The sequence below is a fragment of the Ictalurus punctatus genome, chromosome 8, assembly GCF_001660625.3.
Source record: "Ictalurus punctatus breed USDA103 chromosome 8, Coco_2.0, whole genome shotgun sequence".
In the NCBI taxonomy this organism is placed as follows: Eukaryota; Metazoa; Chordata; class Actinopteri; order Siluriformes; family Ictaluridae; genus Ictalurus; species Ictalurus punctatus.
The window spans coordinates 8,538,637-8,558,504 of NC_030423.2; the positions used below are offsets into that span (position 1 = coordinate 8,538,637).

Here is a 19,868-nt window from a genome sequence, read left to right on the forward strand (position 1 = left end):
TAACTCTCAATATGAAGTCCAAAGAGCTGTCACTGCCAGTGAAGCAAGCCATCATTAAGTTGAAATAACAACACAAACCCATCAGAGTGATTGCAAAAACATTAGATATGGCCAAATCGACTATTTGGTACATTTTTAAAGAGAAAGAATGCACTGGTGAGCTGAGGAACACCAAAAGGCTCACAGAACTATGGAAAACAACTGTGAGAGACCGATTAATTTCCCTGGTGAAGAAAACCCCCTTTACAAAGTTTGACTGATCAAGAACAACCTTTAGGAGGTAGGCATAGCTGTGTCAGAGTCAACAATCTAGAGAGGACTTCACCAGAGTAAAAACGGAGTGTTTACCACAGGATATAAACCATTGGTGAACCTCGAAACCGGTAAGACAAAGATTAGAGTTTGCCAAAAATGTCTATAAAAAAAAAAAAGCCTGTACAGTTTTGGAACAACAAAAGCATACATGTTTGGGCATGTATGGCTGTCAGTGGAACTGGTTCCCTTCTATTTACTGATGATGTGACTGCTGACAAAGCAACAGGATAAATTCTGAAATGCTTAGAGCTATAATATCTGCTCAAATTCAGCCAAATGCTTCAAATTCATTGGACACCATTTCACGGTATATAGGGACAATGACCCGAGGAATACGACAAAAGCAAGACAAGAATTTTTGTTAAGGCAAAGAAGTAGAATGCTCTGCAATGGCCAAGTCAGTCACCTGACTTGAATCCAATTGAGTATGCATTTGACTTGCTAAAAGTTAAACGGAACGCAAAACACCCCAATAACCTGCAGGAACTGAAGACAGCTGGAGTAATGGCCTGACAATCATCACCAGGGAGGAAACAGTGTCTGGTGACACCTACAGGATTAAAAAAAAAAAAAAAAGTGAAAAAAGTGCTTTAATTCTTACACCATTCACCTGCAGCTGAAAGCATGCACTTTGACCTCTTATCAGTCCGTACAGGATTTCGCGGAGTTTGTTTGTGATGGTTGCGGCCAAAATCTCTTGATTTTGCTGCGGCTTTTTTCAAAATTTGTGATGCAATTTGTGGAGATTTATTGTGGGTTTTTTTTTGCGGAAAACTACTTGAACTGGCGAAATTGCAATTGCATTAAATTATTTTACACGGCCTTTCACAGTGTGTTTGTTGGTAAATGGGACCTTTTATCTGTACTCATGTTCGACATCGAATCGAGGGGGGCTTGGCTGAATGCACATAGTGATGACATCAGTTGAGGCGTCTTGGCCCAAAGCTGCAGAAAATATGGAGTAATTTAGAAAAATTGCAAGCCCCCTGAATATTGCAGAGTTCGCAAATAATATTCGTTAATTTCTGCAATTGCAAAATCCTACAGGGACTGCCTTATTATGTCTGTAACTTCAACCCTAGTATACTGTGGTAGCGAGCTAGATGGTTAATAATAACTTTTATGAATGCCCAAATATTTATGGACCTGTCTGTATGTCTATATAAAGATATCTACTAAATCGCATAAATATTTGCAAATTGAAATTGTAACTGCTTGTATATTTCAGACATGATGAAGATGAAAAGCCAGTTGCACCAAGCCCCATCAAACCCTCATTGAAAGTAAGTCTTTTAAAGCAATTGAATTTTAGTTACAGAAATTCGATGTAGATTTAGATCCAAGGGCGACAATAGACAGAAAAATACCTGAGACGTCGTGGGGAGGATACCTCGAGAGGAGCCAGACACCGACAGAAGCTATCTTCTTCTGGGTGTCACTGAATAATGGGATTATATGTCCTTACTTTATAAAGTACTCCTTGGATATGCACAGAACAGCACCGCTGTGGGTGATGGCATCAGCATCAAAACATCCCAGTTTATCATGATTCTCTATGTCCATAAACCCACCAGACAGATTTAACAAAATAACTTTTTACACAAAAGCAAAGATATTGAAGTAATATACAGTCATGTGAAAATATAAGTACACCCCATGGAAATTGTTGCAAACATTTGAAACATCTTTGAAACTTTGTGCCTGTTAATGAAGTTGATATACTTGAATAAAATTACTTGAAAATTAGCTTTTTCAATCATGTATTCAACAGAAATAATAAATGGGATATTCTTCTTTGGAAAAAGAAAGTACACCCTTGGCTTCAGAAGCTAGTATTTCCCCCCTTTAGCAGAAATAACTTCTTGCAGGATTGCTGGAATTTTGGACCATTTGTCTATGCAATATTCTTTCAGCTGCAAGATGGTGGAGGGTTTTCTTTAGAGCTGCAACAACAAATCAATAATCGATTATGAAAATCGTTGTCAAGGAATCTCATTATCCATTACTTGGTCTGCATGCGGCACGCTTACTCATTACGTTACTTCTATGCCGAAAACACGCTTCGGAGAGTAAATACTAAAGTTGTGTCCCAATATACACTACGCACTACATACTCGACCATCTAGTGCAGTGTTTGAGCAGACCCCTAGTGGTCAGTGGTGTAATTGCAGGGGGTCCATAGGAAAGTTTTAAAAATGTTTAAATAATATTATATGTATTTTTTGTTAAATGTATCAAAATATATTAAAATTAGATGTTTTAAAATGAATCAATTTGGTTATTCGCGTGCATTCACAAATATCACGTTAGCTGAGCTGACGATTGTTCATTGATGTATTTATTTTAAATTTATTTACAAATAAAATGATAATTTGGAAAATTTGGAAAAACCTATGAGTGGTAGACAAGTTCAAGTGTCACATTGATGGATAAAATAACCAACAGATAATTCAGGGAGTCAAATTAAATGTCACACCAACAATAAAATGTAATTGAACCTGGCATTTTACCAATGGTATTTGAACCAATCCCTGGGGAATGACAGGTTCTACCAAGCAACCAGGGATTGCTACGATTGTAGAATTCAGTGCTTTTTCTGCATCCATAAAAAGTAATGCATAAACCCCCCCCCTCGCTCTCTCTCTCTCTCTCTCTACATACACACACACACATATATATATATATATATATATATATATATATATATATATATATATATATATATATATATATATATATATCCATGTATTACTTTTTATAGATGCAAAAAAAAGCATGCAATTAAACTACAGTCCTAAATTAATAATATATATTCTGGTGTGTATCTGTGTGTATTGGGTTCTTTTCAGTCTTATATAATTGGACATACAGTTGTGTAAAGTTTTTGTTTTAAGTTTATATTTGTAACGTTCAGTTTGTGGATTTTATTTTAAATAAATGAAAAAAAATGGTACTGAAAGTTCCCCCTATCCAATTAATCAAAAAATATTAATAAAATAATAATAATAATAATAACCGGGCAACTAATCGATTATGAAAATAATTGTTAGTTGCAGCCCTAGTTTTCTTGCATGTACTGCCTTTTTCAAATTCCCTGACAAGATTTCAGTAGGATTCAAATCCGGGCTTTGACTAGGCCATATCATAACCCTCCATTTCTTCTTTTTCAGCCATTACTTGGTGGATTTGCTAGTGTGCGTAGGATTGTTAACCTGTTGAATGTTCAACTTTCAGTACACCTTCAACTTTCAGACAGATGGCCTCACATTATCTTCTAGCACTTTTTGATATGATGCAGAATTCATAGTTAAATCAATGAACACAAGCTATCCAGTCCCTGAGGCAGTGAATCAACCCAAAACCTTAACATTTCCACCACCATGCTTCACAGTTGAAGCCTGAAAAACAGTCTTTGGACTAAGTTAAACATGTCTGCTGTTACTGTGGACACAACTCTATCTTTGATTCGCCTGTCCAGAGCACATTATTACAAAAGGCTTGGTCTTTGCATACATGCTCATTGTCAAACTGTAATCTTGCTCTGATGTTCTTTTTAGACAGCAAAGGCTTTTTCCTGGCACGCCTCCCATGTAGGTCACATTTGTGTAATCTCTTTCTGACTGCATAGAAGCATACACTTTGACACCAGCAGTTGCGGGATTCATTAGCAGAGCCTGTGATGTAATTTTGGCCTTCTTTTTCCATCAGACTGTCTGCACTTGGGCTGTATTTGTTTGGATGGCCAGTCCTGGACAAATTGGCAGTCATTTGAAATCTGCACCATTTGTAGATTATTTTCCTTACAGTGGTATGATGTATTTCAAATAATTTGGAGATCTTTTTAAATCCCTTGCCAGACTCATAGGCATCCACAACTTTTTTTCTGAAGGCCTTACAGAACTATTTAGATCTTGGCATGATGACACCACACACCTCAATAGAAAAGGGAACATCAGACACTAGATATGAGAGGGGTATAAATAAAACAGGTTCCATGTGCACTCCCTGCACACCTCCAGGTTCTAATCACTGGCACTCAATCTTGAACACCTGATTCTAATTTTATGAATTTGAAGGTGTAATGAATGTAGGGTTATACTTATTTTTTCCATGTCACTGATCTGTTTTTTGTTAATTTAAATTGTGAAAATAACTACAAAATGTCAAATTTATGTGTGATTTGATGGTGTACCAACTTTATTAATAGGTACTGTTTCAAAGAGGATCAAAAGGGTAGGGGGTGTAGTTTCTTCCTTTAGTCTCCTCTTCAGGAGGTTAAATGTGTCTGTTGTCTTCTGAATTCATTCTGCTGCTACCATCATGAGTTACATCATAAATAAAGATTAGAATTCCAGAAATAGCCATGCAAGCCCAAACCATGACACTACCTCCACCACTCTTGACCGATGAGCTCATATGTTTAGAATCATGAACAGATCTTCTCTTTCTCCACATTTGGCCTTTCCATTACTTTGATGGAAAATAATCTTTGTTCCAGAACTTTTTGTGGTTCATCTTTATATTTCTTTGTGAATTCCAATCTGAGAACTGCACTTCTTATTCTTACTACTGAGTAGTGGTTTGCATTTTGTGGTATGGAATCTATATTTCGGCTCTTGAAGTCTTCTTCAAACGTTGGATTCTGATACCTTCACCCCTACTCTGTGGAGGTTGTTGGTGATATCACTGACTGCTGTTTTTGGGGTTTTCATCACAGTTCTCACAATGTTTCTGTGATCAATTGCTGTTGTTTTCCTTGGCTGGCCTGTTCTATATGCAGTGGTTGATGGTACCAGTGGTATCTTTCTTTTTCAGGACTTTCCAAATTCATGTTTGGCTATGCCGAATGCATGTGCAATGGCTTTGATTGATTTTTCCTCTTTTATCAGCCTCAAAATGGCTTGCTTTTTTCCCCATAGACAGTTATCTGTTCTTCATGTTTGTTTATCCTTTTTAACAACAAATGCAATCTTCACAGGCAAAACCAGGGCTCGAACCAAGAGTAGACATTCAGAGCTATTATTTGTTTAAACAGTGAATCAATAGGGCATACCTGTGCAGCAAGAAACACCTATCAGTCACATGTTCCAATGTTTTTGCTTGGCTTCAAACAAAAGGTGCCATGTTCTAAGTTGTTTAACACATCTAAATGCAAATATCAAGAAATGAAAGCTGAAATTCTGATCCATCATATCATAGTCATCTTTTGATCTCAAAGCCAAATGTCTTTAGTCTATAACACCTCCAAAGAATTATCCTAGCTGTTACAAGACTTTCAGAGGGGACTGTATCAGTGTCTATAGTTCTGTCATTGCAACAAAAAAAAAGTACTCTGAGTGTTAAGCGTGGCCAGCAGGTGCCAGTGTCTGCCTTGGAGCAGAGCGAAGAGAGAAGGGAGATGAAGATCAGCAGAGAAAGAGACAACCTCTGTGTCTGAAATTCCTCCTTCACTCATGTACAAGACAGAGACACTGGACTGACAGCATTTACTAGTGGGTTTGTCAGAAACACAATTGTCACCTGCCATTATAACATCAACAGTTAGGGTGTTCCAAATTACCTAGCAAACTGAAACCATAAAAATATAGAAATTCTAAGTGATGTCCCATAATAAATGGGAAATGGTTTTATTTTCTTGTAGTTTTTTAATGTATTTGTTTATTTCTATTTATTTATTAATTTTTTTTTTTTGTTTACAATATTTTATATATATATATATATATATATATATATATATATATATATATATATATATATATATAAAAGAATTGGCTGCCTTGGGATTCATCCTGACAAGTGAATTTTGAGGTAAAATAAGTTGCTATGCATTGGGATTGTGGTATTTGTTGCATCAGTTGTATAAAAATTGCACTAACCTGGGAATATACTTTGTTCACTGAGCATTTGGACAATGCTACCAAATGGCTATACCCAAAAGAGTGCACATTAAGGTAAATGGGGAACGGATTCACACACAGCAAATTACTCCTTTCTACCATTTTAAAACATGCAGGTAACAAACTCATCCTTCATGTTCCTTTGAGACACAACATTTTATCATATTATGTCACGCATTGCAATTTCTTGTATATTAAACAAGAAATAAAAAAAAATTAAATTAGTCCAAGTCAAGCTTGCAACCTTTTGGACAGTCATCAGAGGCATGTGTTTAGTAGTGATGAACAGTTTTGATCTAGCCCCTGGACCCATCTGTTTTTTGAGCTGTAAGCATGCTGTTTGGAGCATAACAACTGGAGTCCTCTGTAATCTGGCTAAGTGCCTACTGGTCAGCCAGACACACGCAGCAGGTATTTGCACTAAATAATGTAAGAGGCCAAGTCACCCAGCATGGCATGACATTACTCAACACCCTTTTTTTCTTTCCGATCTCTCATTTCTTGCTCTTTCCATCCCCTCTTCCGTCTTGTCACTAAGTTAAGTCTTTCCTTCAGCACCTGGCTTTTGTGTTTGGCATGTCTGGAAGTGGGTTTGTACGGTGTGTGTGTGTGTGTGTGTGTGTGTGTGTGTGTGTGTGTGTGTGCGAATGCGTATGTGCGTGCATGTGTGTGTGTGTGTGTGCGTGCGTGTGTGTGTACATGTGTGTGCCTTGTATGTGTGAATTAGCATGTGTGTGGGAGGCGTGATGTATGAGCGAGAAAATGGGGTAAAGGAGATATATGTTCAGTAATGTCTGAGAAAAAGTTTTTGTGTGTGAGGAGATCAAAGACTTAGAGTGCATACCTGCTTTGTGAGTGCTGATTCCTTCCCTAGGGGGGGGGGGGGGGGGGGGGGGGGGGGCTGTTGTAGGGTTGACAGCTGAACACTGCTTTCACACACTCATTTACGTCTTTCTCCCATTTCTTGCTGCCCTCTCATTCCTTTATCCCTCTCCCTCTCTCTCTTTCTGTCTCATCTTTGGTCTAACTCGAGCTCTCATTTCTGGCTTTTTCGTGCATGTTCACTTGCCTTTCTCTGATAGCCCCCCAACTCCTGACATGTAACCTCACCTTTCTCTTTTTCTCTCCGTCTTTGTGTTTGCATCTTTCTCCCCCTCTCCCACCGTAAAGTTGAGGAGTGACAGTGTGGTGTAAGCCCTCCAGGCCATTTCTCGACAGGCAACACACTTCACAAATTGTAGAGCACTTTTATCACTCCTTACTGACAACTTCCCCGAAAAAAGATCATAAAAAAGTATTCAATTACACAGATAAAGAATGAGTCAATCAGAACCTCAGGAACCTCAGGGTCTTTGTCACAATGCACTGTTTGACATTATAGACATCTAGGCTGACACTTGGAGGGATTCTTTGTTTCTGACACATGTTCTTTTGTTTAAGCCCAGGATAGAAGGATTTTGATGTGCTGTCTTTCTGCCTAGGCCCCAGAGAAAAAGAAGAGTGCAGACAAACAGAACGGCTCACCAGGAAAAAAAGATGACAAACCAGGGAAGCCTCAGAGCCAGGTAGGTTTCCCATAATGTGTTAACTAAGGTTTACTTTTAATGTTGGATCAAGTGTACATTTAAGTGATGTTTAATGCTTCCAGCTATTGGAATGAATTTTCCAAATTGAACATCTTTGCATTCAAACCTTAGCTAATGTATCTTGTCTAGGTGATATATATTAAATTTTTAAATGTGTGTGCTTCTTTTGCTAGAAAATAGCTTTAAAGACTACAGTCTCACAGTCTGAAAAGGAAAGATGAAACCTTGCTCTTTGTTGAGACAAGCTAAGATTTCATCAATTTAAACTAGAAAAAGTTGCACCCCAAATGTCTGTCAGGAATTAGTCTAATAAAGATAAAGAGCTCAAACGTATCGTCTTTAACATATTATTGTACAACAGAATTCAGACTTTAAACAAACACTAGAGCAGAGACAATTGCAAACATGAAACTGATTCCTCCGGGACACTGTGGTCCCACATCCACTGAGCTGTTTTTGTTATTATTCTCTTTATGATATCAGGCTTAAAATACTTTAGCCTGTGTTTAATAATCCATGTCAAAAATGGTCTTAGCATTAAGAAACAAGGGCCAGAGGTACATGAGCCCGCAATGTGTCAGAAAAGCAGCCCAACAGACAAGCAGTATTAAAAATGTCCGTGTACCAGAGTTCTAAAATGATTATGTATCAGTATTCATGAGAATAAATGGGCAAAAAACAAGTCTCAACGTCAGTTTAATAGTAGTCCTAGTCTGCAGGAAACGTGCACCTGGAAACATTCTAAGCAACATGCAAGGCTCTAATTCATGCCTGGTTTTGAGAAGCAGACAATATTGTGCGTAAAACTGGCCACCACTAATTGCTCAAAGTTTAGTACATCAAATGGAATATGCAATCAGCTGGACTTCACATTTCTTCATTTTTTGCACTGACTTTCACCTTTTTGTGCAATCTCCCTTCAGATGCATATGTATGAGGGAGAGCCAGCTTTGTAACGCACACTTGAATGCAGCCTGGCTGTGCTTGAAAATGGGCACAAACAGCTTAGTACATCAGACTCAAAGAATGTTTTCTCAGTGCTTGTTAAAGGATTGGCCCTATCCCCTCCCAGGCAGACATCACCAGGAGGTAATTTTGTACCGATGGTTAAAAACAGCCTTTAAGCATATTTTACCATGGACACAAGCATTCACACTTGTAATTAAAGTCCCACTATGCAATATGCAACATAAATCCCATATATCCCATAAGGATTTGGTGGAATTCTACTTTCACACTCTTGCTTGTTTTTTTTCTATTTGTCAGTATTTCAGAGTATGCTGGTAATTTACTCTGAAATGACTGCATCCAATAACTGCTACTTGTTTGACAAATAATATATATATATATATATATATATATATATATATATATATATATATATATATATATATATATATATAGGGAGAGAGAGAGAGAGATAGATAGATAGATAGATAGATATTTTTTGCAAACGTTTACATAAAAAATACAGTAAAGAGCAGTTAGCAGTAGTAAATGAAACAAAGTCAATATTTGGTGTGACAAAAAATAAAAATAACAGTCTCTGGAACAATTAGTGCAGTTTTATATGGAAATGAGCTGTAAGTTTTATTGAGCATATTGCAGAATCAGCCACAGTTCTTCTGGAGACTTTTTCTGTTGCACTTGCTTCTTTTTTTTGCAGAAAAACCCAGCAGTGTTCACAGTGTTCACTTCATAGTGCTTTTTGTCTGAAAAGTGGTCTCTTATGTAATATGCCGCTTTCTTTAATGACGGGCATTTTTCTGCAACATTTCATTTTGTTCTACAAAACTAATGTTTGGGAATCTACAATGCTTTTGTACGTGTGTGTGTGTATATATATATATATATATATATATATATATATATATATATATATATATATATATATTTTTTTTTTTTTATATATTATACTCTCACTATGATAATGTATTGGCTTCTGTTCACTCATGAACTCTCCTGATAATTTTCTGGGAATTGTATTCGCTAGTCTTCCTGGGATTTCAACTCTCAGGTCATGCTCATATTTAACCATTTAACAATTCCAGTCCACTCATGAAAGGTGCGCCATAAGTTGGATGTGAAAAAAAAAGTTACACAGAACCACACAGGCCTAATAATAATAATAATAAGTAAAATAATAATAATACTAATAAGCATTTTCTTTGGAATAAGTGCAGTTTTCTCATTTGCTGGTTTCATTGATGATTACTAATAGCAAATATTATCACATTGTGAACTTGACTGTGGCCTGATGTGTGCAGCCTATAAAAGGCCCCCACCAGGTCATTATAGTCAACTCGAGTGAGCCAAATAATGTTGCCTCTTCTCCACTCATAAAACCATGGTTACATATGAAACCTGCCATTCTACATAATTTATTTAGACGCCATATATTTGTTGTCATCTGTGGTTTTGATGAAGTGAGATTCAGTCTGTAAAATCTGCCACAAGTAACACTGATAACTCTTCACAAATTTCCACAAGAAACAGTCCTCTTAGTGGTGTCTAGGAGACAGCTATAACACACATCAAAGGGCATTTAATGGTCACTTCTTGATCTGCTTTCAGTTATGCTTGTGTCATCACTTCCTTTACCCAATGGGCTAACCTGTCTTTAGACAGTGGAATCCCTTTATGGTGCACCCCAAAGCACACAAACAGTTGGTCAGTGACTTGCCAGCTGGTAGTCACTACCCCATAGCGCTGGGCAGCCCTCACCAGACACAGGGCCAGATAGATTACTAGATTTATTGTTATACTGCTCGGTTTGCCCAGAGCATGATTTTTGAACTCTTGTCCCCAACACAGACACCGTCGACTTTTGCAGTATGTCTGCGGTCAACATCCCTGCCAGATGTAGAAAGTCTATATTTTGGTGGTGTATGGCATACCTTTATGATTTTGACAGCTCTACGTACATGCCTATGAAGTGCACAGTCTGCGTACGTGTCAGATGGCTCTTCTTGAAATTGATGTTCAGTCCTAGAGCTTTAGCTTAGGAGCTCTGTCTGGTTTGTAACTGGCTGTTAGCAATGTCCACACAACAGCCAGCTGTCCAGATAGGAAAGTATGCATAGACCTCAATGTTGCAGGGACTCAAGGGCAACACTCACATTTTGTGAACACACTGGATGTTAAAGCTAGCCCAGAAGGAGGGAACCTGATCTGATATGTCATGTTTATGTGGAAATGGAGGAATTGTCTGTGCTCCACAGCGATTGGAAAGTGGAAACATGCATCCTTCAGGTCTATAGTTACAAACCAACCATGTTTGTTTACCACCCACTGTTGCGGTCTTTGAAATCCAACTCTGTGGGAATAATGTACTGCTGTAGACGAGTGCCTAAGGGCAATCTGTTGCATCATGTGTTTTGCTCTTGTCTCAGACAGGAGGAGGCAATCATTTAATGCTTCCTAAGCCTGTGTGCCAAAGACCTGTCCAGATACCAAAGGCAGCTGTCACAATGTGTTTTTACCAGACTCTGACAATGGCAATTGTGCCAATCGAACTTGTCTCCTCATCTGCGTTAACTTTGCCAGTGATTTGCCACACCATGTTGCCATGACTCCAGTAGTTTGAAGGGCTGCCTATATGATGTCTTTGCCCATTGATGAATGTATTTCCTAGTAGCAAGTGTGGCACTATATTGATGATACTGCTTACATACTTCTGTGTATCATATGCGTTCTCATGTTGGCTCTACAGTTCTTCTGTTTTTGTGTGTCATACTAATTTGTTTCAGAAATTAAAAATGGTAAACATAAAGTCTATTTTTTTTTAATGATAATGTTATTTATTGAAACAGAAAAGGTATCCAATACCAACTGGGCCTGTGTGAAAAATGTATTTTCCCCCATAGTTACTAATTCCCCAAATCTATGAAATTGCATTCATAATGGGGTTCGGTTGGATTAGACCGGTGCTTCTCAACCAGGGGGGCGCAATATTTCTTTTTTTTTTTTCTTTTTTTTTTTCTCTTTCTTTTTTTTTTTTTTAGAATTCACAGACAGGGCATCATTTGAGTCCTCGGTGTATTTTATTGCTTTTCAAATAGGATATGCATAAATTGAAAAACTCAGCGTTTTCTCTCCCTCTGTATTTTCTTTTTCCTGGGGAGAGGCGGAGCTTAGCCTGCCTTTTATCTAGCTGTAAGTGCACAAAAAAAGCGCCTAGCATCTTTTTGGACAAACCTTTGCGACTTTCCAAATGTCAGCAGTACTGTCCTGCAAGTGCAAGGTCTTGCTTTCCCAATGCACTCGCACCTCTCTCTGCGTCTGCTCTGTTCAGTGAGTGTCAGAGAGCCGGAGATTTAACAATGTCATGGATAAAAAGACACGGCCTTCGTCCCAATTTGCATCATTCATATGTGAATGTTTTTACACTACAAGATGAATATAATGCAACATGTTTTACATGTAAAATTGTACACATTATTACAGCGTACTTCTCTTGTTCAGAGTAGTTATAGTGTTCATAAACATTTTTGATCATTCATGTTCCATACCTGTCCGTTATATAGTTTTATAAAAGTTATTTCAAAAAATCACAAGTTATGAAAAGTAATTCAAAAAGTACCAAAGCAAACATGCCACATGATAGGGAAGGCTTGGGGGGCTTTAGTTGCAAAAGGTTGAGAACCTCTGGATTAGACACAACCAGGCCTGATTACAGCAAACCCTGTTCAATCAAATCAACTCTTAAATAGAACTTTTTCAACAGCATGAATTTGGTTAAAAGGCCACACACTATGCCAAAGTTGAAATAAATTCTAGAAATGATGAGTAACAAGGTGATTGAAATACATCAGTTTAGGAAGGGTTACAAAGCTATTTCAAAGTCTTCAAAGAACCACACTGAAAGCCATTATCTACAAATGGAAAAACTCAGCACAGTAATGAACCTTCCCAGAAATGGCAGACCTTCGAATATTCTTCCAAGAGCACAGCAACTACTCATCCAGCAAGTCATAAAAGAGTCAAGGACAACATTGAAGGACTACAGGCCTCTCTTGCACCAATAATGGTCACTGTTCATGACTCCACTATCAGAAAGTCACTGGGCAAAAATGGCATCCATGGAAGTATGGTGAGGTGAAAACCACTGCTAACCCAGAAGAACATTAAAGTTTGTCTGAATTTTGCCAAAACACACCTTGATTATCCTCAAACCTTTTGGGAGAATGTTCTGTGGATTGATGAGTCAAAATTGAAACTATTTTGAAGACAGGTGTCCCGTTACATCTGGCGTAAACCAAACACCGAATTCCACAAAAAGAACATGATGCCTACGGTCAAGCATGGTGGTGTGGGGATGCTTTGCTGCTTCAGGGCCTGGACAACTTAAAATAATTGAGAGAAACATTAATTCTTCTCTCTAACAGAAAATAATAAAGGATAATGTCCGGTCTTCCGTTCATAAGTTGAAACTCAAGCACAACTGGATTATGCAGCAAGACAGTGATCCAAAGCATAGGAGTAAGTAGACCTCTAAATGGCTCAAACGAAGCAAAATTAAAGTTTTGGAGTGGCCTAGTCAAAGTCCTGACTTGAACCAATTGAGATGCTGTGTCAGGACCTTAAATCGGGCAGTTCATGCTTGAAAACCCTCCAGTGTGGCTGGACTAAATCAGTTCTGTGAAGAAGAGTCAGCCAAAATTCCACCACAGCACTGCGAAAACTGATCTCCAGTTATTGGAAGTGTTTGGTTGCAGTTATTGCTGCTAAAGGTGGCACAAACCGATTTTAAGTTTAAGGGGGAAAATAGTTTGTCACATAGGTGATGTTGGATAACATTTTTTGGCTTTAATAAAATAAATGAATAAAAACTGTGTTGTGTGTTTACTCAGGTAGCCTTTGTTTTATGTTGTAATTCTTTTGAAGATCTAAAACTATTTAGTATGAGCTGTACACAAAACAGTACTTTTTGCAATACTTTTTTCCAGCAGTTTTTATCCAGGCTGTACAAACTGGCTCTCGATTGGAAGCTTTGTGACATAGGTCCCAAACAATGTGGGTGTTGAACAACAACATTGTCCAACTCTATTGGGGCATGGCCGAACAAACAACTTGCCATTTTCCCCAAAAATAAACAAAACGTTGAGTTGGTAGGGACCTTTCATAGGTTGCACACTTTAGGAAATGGTCATGATATGATGACTTTGCTATTAGTACACAGCAAGGAAATAAGCAAATGGGGAAAACTCCAGTAGTTCCTATGGAAGGCAGCTTCCAGCTGGTGGTTAGGGATGAAAAAACGAATAAAAAGTAGAATATTTTCCTTTACAGATCTTATACTTTTGTCTAATACTTTTCGTACCAAATCTAGTCCATAATTGTAAATGTGTTCTTAAGAGCTATATATCTATGCTCTAAAAACATCTGATCTAAAAGGTCATTTGTGGTTTATTCTTGGGGGGAAAAACTAGTCTGAAAACCTCAAAGCTCTGGCAGAATAGTTTACCCTCTGGATCTAAAATGAATTTACCAGACTTCATCCTGATCCCCAGAAACCCACTCTTCCCAATACACAGTTGCATGTGTGGACAAACATTATGTTTGATGTTATGTTCCATGGAATGGATTTTACTGCTTGTTTTAATCAGACATACAGAGATGGATGGTGTAAGTGACTCTCTATCACATCTATATTAGACTTTCAAGATAATGAAGAACAGACTCTGTTCTAGAGATTGTCCACACACACACACACACAAGCAGAACACATGTGTACCTATTTGTGAACCTATTTGTAGGAACTACTAACTATGGAAAGATTCATAGATGTCTGTTAAAATGTTAATGTTAATTAACTGAAACCAGTGAACTGAAATATGCACTTAATGTCATTACTTATTGAAATTAAGGCGGAGTGACAAAAATTGACCATACATTCTACATATAGATAAGCATTTTTAACTTGTGGAAAGCAGCCCCTCAGGTCAGGCTCGACCTCTGTGTCATTTGAAACACGTTTAACATTGTCTGTATATAGCTGCGTACACACGCACATACCTACACAGACACCATACATCCACACCAATTAGTTTCCCCCCTCTTAACTAACCTGGTTTCTTGTTACTCCTGGTAGCCCTTCACTTGACCTAACAATAAAAAGGGCAAGTTAGTGCCTTATTTTCTTTAGAAAAACTTGTCGTGAGGAGTGCTAATTCCCTGGTACAGCCTGGAGCAGTGTGTGTGTGTGTTTGTGTGTGTGTGTGTGTGTGTGTGTGTGTGTGTGTGTGTGTGTTTGTGTGTGTGTGTGTGTGTGTGTATGCGTGCACCTGCTTATATATGCATCTTCAGATAACTATAAGTAATTCTGTATGTTTTTAAGATGATTATAAAATACTGCCAGGATTAGACACTTCATCCATCTCTGAAACACACACACACACAGACACAGTGATTTCCGATGGGCCACTCCTCTGCCATTAGTCCTCATTAGAGTTTGGTGTTTGATGTTTCAGCAGGCCCTGAGGACAGCGGAAACCCAGTACTCTGTGATTATAATGCATCAGACAGCCTTTTTTCTTAACACTCAACACCCTCTGCTGTATGACCATTGAGTTGGATTACTGTTCAGACCACTGCGGGAAAGTTAGACGAGATTTCAAAAATGAGATAGAATGAACTAGTCTCACTAGTTTGGACATGTACAGCAGTGATGCACTTTGAAAGATCCAAAGCAGGTTGTTTAGGGTACAGGGTCTTTTTCTCTATGGGATGTCTCTAAGCTGACGTTGGTGACTGTATTCTCTTGTGAGAGAGTTGATGAGGAACAGATGACGAATGACGTCGCTGTTTCTGGACAGGTGGGAGACTCATAAAATGCTTATCAACAGCTGGAGTAAAACCGCTGTCTGGTGATTACAATACTCTTCAGGATAACAGAGATCTAATACACACGTCACGCCTATTTTTAATATGACAGCATAAGAAACCTAATAAGAGTCTTCACTAAAACATTCTTAGTTTTAATGAACCCTGGTTAGTTAACCCCAAGCTAGTTTTAAAGACACATTCTTTCAGCCATCATAGATTAGATATTAACACATCTTTAATCTTCCAAGGCTAAACCAGTTTCCTTGATTTGCACATAACCATAAAATAAGATATAGAATCAAGATAGATTTATCTACTGTAAGCTGGTCAAGTTGACCATTGAGTTATTTTTGTTTGTGACTGGGCAAGCAACTTTCAGAAGTCACTTCACAGCTACTAATATGGCAATAAAAACTTATTCATTCGCATGTTTAAATACATGCCAAAAATCTTTGGCTGGGTTTATTTAGGTGCCCTGCGGTTTGGCATTATTATATAAATAAACTGGTCACTGCACTTTAACCCTTCATCTTTCACAGGCACAGTACCATAAATCAGGTCCATGATGATAGTAATGATTCCCATCAGAGTTCCCAATTCCTGGCTAGAAACAAGTTACATAGTTTTGCTCCCAATTACAACTTCCAAAAACCTACATGAATTGGCACTCGGCGGCGTCAAAGAGGACATACTGATGTGCCTTGGCTGTGTATATGTGTGCAGGATGGACGATTACATCAAATGCTGGCGTGCTAGTGATTAAGTGTTGTCCCCTGGCATCTGTAATCAGCGTCTGGCGCAAATTAAAAAGCTGGCTGCACACTCTGCCTATCAGCTGTCTCTGCTCCACAGCTGTCCTCTCCAAAGCAAAAAAAAACAAAACACCCAGCTTTCTAATGACTGCACCACACCAGGCCTCCATGGCCCATAGCCAGCAATGTAAGAGCATGTGTGTGTGAGTGCATGGGCATTTGTCCTTTAATTTGATACCTTTTGATCTCTGACATTCTTTAAAGAGGGAAGAAAGGATTTTTTTTGAGGTTGTGGTCAACATTGTAGTTTAGTCAAGAATTAAGATAAGGTATAAAGACTTTTATAATTAATTTTCATGCTTTTTCTCTTTCAATTCCCTGATCTTTCAGTTTTAAAAACATGACTCCGTCCATCAGTGAAACCCTGCAATCAGAGTGGATTCCAGGCTATGCAGCATGTATAGACAGGCCATTACTTGTGTAATACACAAGGGTTATGAATGTGCCATCCTTTACTATGGGTAGACTTTGTCACCTTGTGTAAAAAAAAAAAAAATTTAAAAAAAATGTTGAATTAAAAAATGAGTGGGTTTTTGTACCGATTAGCTACAAATAGGACCACCGTGACTATAAGAGAATATTGACATTCATTAGCATTCAGAAGTTTGGAATCTGAACATTTATTATTTTTCTCAGTGTTACTCAATATTTTTGTTGCTGATGTATACGTGTAATTATTCTAAAAATATGTAATTGCTCTTGTATGAAGTTAGAACTAATTCCTATTATAATAAACATTTTAAACATTTGTCGGAAATGGAAAATAACTAAATAAATAGAAAATGTGATTAAAATTAAATGCAGCACTGCAACTGATTCCACGACAGGGAAAGCTGTATAGCATCAGGTATGATTTAATGTTACAGTGTTATAATAAAATGAATGCACACAATACCTCATATTTAAATGATGATCAGATAATTCACATGGATAATTTGTGGAGTGACTATACATTGATAATTGCAGCATATTTATTTATATCAGTTAATAACTTGTTTAGTAGAAGTTCATTCAATATTCACTACTGGTGATCTCTATTTCTCTCATGTTTCTGTGATTATGTGATCATGTGACCTCTTTCACACTCTCGGGCATTGGGAAACAAGGATCCCGACACTGAAAAACAACTCCTTTATGTCTTCTCTTGGCATGGAGTCCCTACTCTCTTTGCTGCTGAGCAGTTTGGGCTTGTTCTCTCCTGCTTGGAAGCAATAAAAGGATAATTTGTACCCCACCATATTTGTCAGAAGGTGTCATTAGTAGAGAATTCTGTGTCCTTTTTCACTTTAATCCAACTGCAGTACTCTTGCTTGGGTTGACTATTAGTTAATAGAACTAAATAGAGCCTGGTGCTGTTAGGCTTAGATTGATTTCAGTGACTGATTCCTGGCAACAACACAATGGCAGTCCTTGCCATTGGGGTTTTCTCAACATAAATCAGGAATCAGGTTGTTGAGAATAGGACTGATGATAGATCAGCAGAATTTTGGCATTTTTCCTTTGCCAACATTTCAATCACTTATCAAAATTGCACTTTATAATCTGTAAAAAACACTGAGCTGCTGAAATAACATTGAAAGTTAAACTAGGAGATAATGCAGTTTTAACCGGTGAATTGTTTCGTACTTAAATTAAAAACCTTTTTTCTGTATGTGCTCATGTGACCCAACCAACAGAACATTACACATCTACGCTAACCATCCACTTTAGTAGGAACACTTGTATACCTGCTCATTTATACAGTTATCTAATTACTCAATCATGTGGCAGCAGCACAATGTGTGATCTGTTACGTTAACCGTTGCACGGTTGTTGGTGCCAGACAGGCTGGTTTGAGTATTTCAGAAACTACCGATCTCCTGGGATTTTCACAAACAACAGTCTCTAGAGTTTACACAGAATGGTGTGAAAAGCCAAAAAAGCAATGAACAAAATAAAACATGATTGAATGATTATGAATGTGCAGAGGTACAGGTGTTCCAGTTAACGTGGACGGTGACAGTATGTACACAGTATGATTGATTATACATGATGGAAGCAAACCTGCATACACATGAGAGCTGCACTCAGGACTTTCCTGAGAGCTGCAGACAGATTTAGCTGTTTGTTTATTCACAGGTTACAATAAAGGGGAAAGACAAGACTGGAGCAGGTCCTTCTGGGAAGACTCCCAGCAAGCTGAGCATAAGTGAGGTCAAGAACAGATTAGCAGCTGCTGCTAAAGAGGTAAGAAAATACACCCATTCATACACCACCTGTCTCACTACTGACTACATTAACCTGTAATTAAGACAAGTTGTCAGTTGCTTCCTCCCGAAACTGTTTATTTCCTCTGACTCTTTAATTATCCCTGAAGATGTTTTATTCAAAATGAATAAAACATACTTTTTATTTTTTTTAACTTTCCCTACAGTAGTTATTATAGCAAGATAAAAGTTTTAACAAGTTTTGCTTGTAATTTCTCATTTGTAAGTCGCTTTGGATAAAAGCATCTGCTAAATGAATAAATGTAATGTAAATGTAACTTTGTCAAAGTTTTGACTTGTATTTGACTTTACAGCTCCCAGTACAGTGTGTCCCTTATCTTTATCATACTGTCTTATCAAGATTAGAAAGATTAAAGCAAGATTAAAGTGTGACTTATTTGATGACGTTCCAGGGTGATTCAGTTATATAAGTTTTAAAATTACTACAAGGAGATGCAATTTGAGACTTCACAGGAGAAATGTTGACATGATTCTGACACAATATAATATCACTGTGCATTGTATATGGTCACACATTCATAACTGAACTTTTACATGAGGTCTATCAGCATCAGTGACAAAGAGATTCTCTGGATCTTAGTATATTCTCTTTTGGCAGGCATTGGGTTCTGATTTGAATTTACTGTAAATGATGTAGCTGCTAGGACTTAGCCAGTGTGATAGTCAGATGTTAATAATTCTTTTTATTATCCTGAGACTCAGTGACCATCTCTCTCGTCTTCATGGTGTTGAGATTGTCTCATCCTATCGGCCGACAGCCAAGTCAGTTCCTCAATCAGCCTATCAACAAGTGATCAGAGCTGACCTCCACACATAGACTTTTCACATAGAGATGGGCATTGGTGCCCCTGGCCAAATGAGCTCCAGAGAGGATTAGTGTGATTCTGATGATGATGGCTGCATATAGAGAGTCTTGTAATCATGATAATCATCCTCAGCATCACCTTGAACCTTTAGAGTCCAGCTGATTAGGTATTGAGTAATGACTATGAAGTATTGCACTGATTTTATCAACCAAATCTCTGCCACTATGAGCAAATTATTAGAAAATGTGCTTGCTTGTCTTTTAGCTGTTTTCTTTTTAGATGATCATAACAATATTAAAGAATGAAGATGTTTGCTTCCAAATAGTGTGAATCTAGCAGAATGGGTACATGTAGATAT

The 19,868-nt window shown here is 37.8% G+C and overlaps 2 protein-coding genes across 3 annotated transcripts in view; one reads left to right on the top strand and one right to left on the bottom strand.

Moving 5' to 3' along the window:
• tubb4b (tubulin, beta 4B class IVb) overlaps positions 1-18,570 on the bottom strand; it is a 139,595-nt gene extending 121,025 nt beyond the window's left edge. Inside the window, exon 1 of the mRNA XM_053682307.1 lies at positions 18,567-18,570. The gene's annotated coding sequence lies outside the window, so the exon portion shown is untranslated. The remainder of the gene's footprint in view (positions 1-18,566) is intronic.
• Positions 1-19,868, top strand: part of npm1b (nucleophosmin 1b) — a 30,334-nt gene that overhangs the window by 7,292 nt on the left and 3,174 nt on the right. For both annotated transcript variants that reach the window (XM_017474975.3, XM_017474976.3), the window contains exons 7-9: positions 1,544-1,598; positions 7,694-7,777; positions 18,556-18,663. In XM_017474975.3, the coding sequence (XP_017330464.1) occupies positions 1,544-1,598; positions 7,694-7,777; positions 18,556-18,663 (247 nt within the window). The remainder of the gene's footprint in view (positions 1-1,543; positions 1,599-7,693; positions 7,778-18,555; positions 18,664-19,868) is intronic.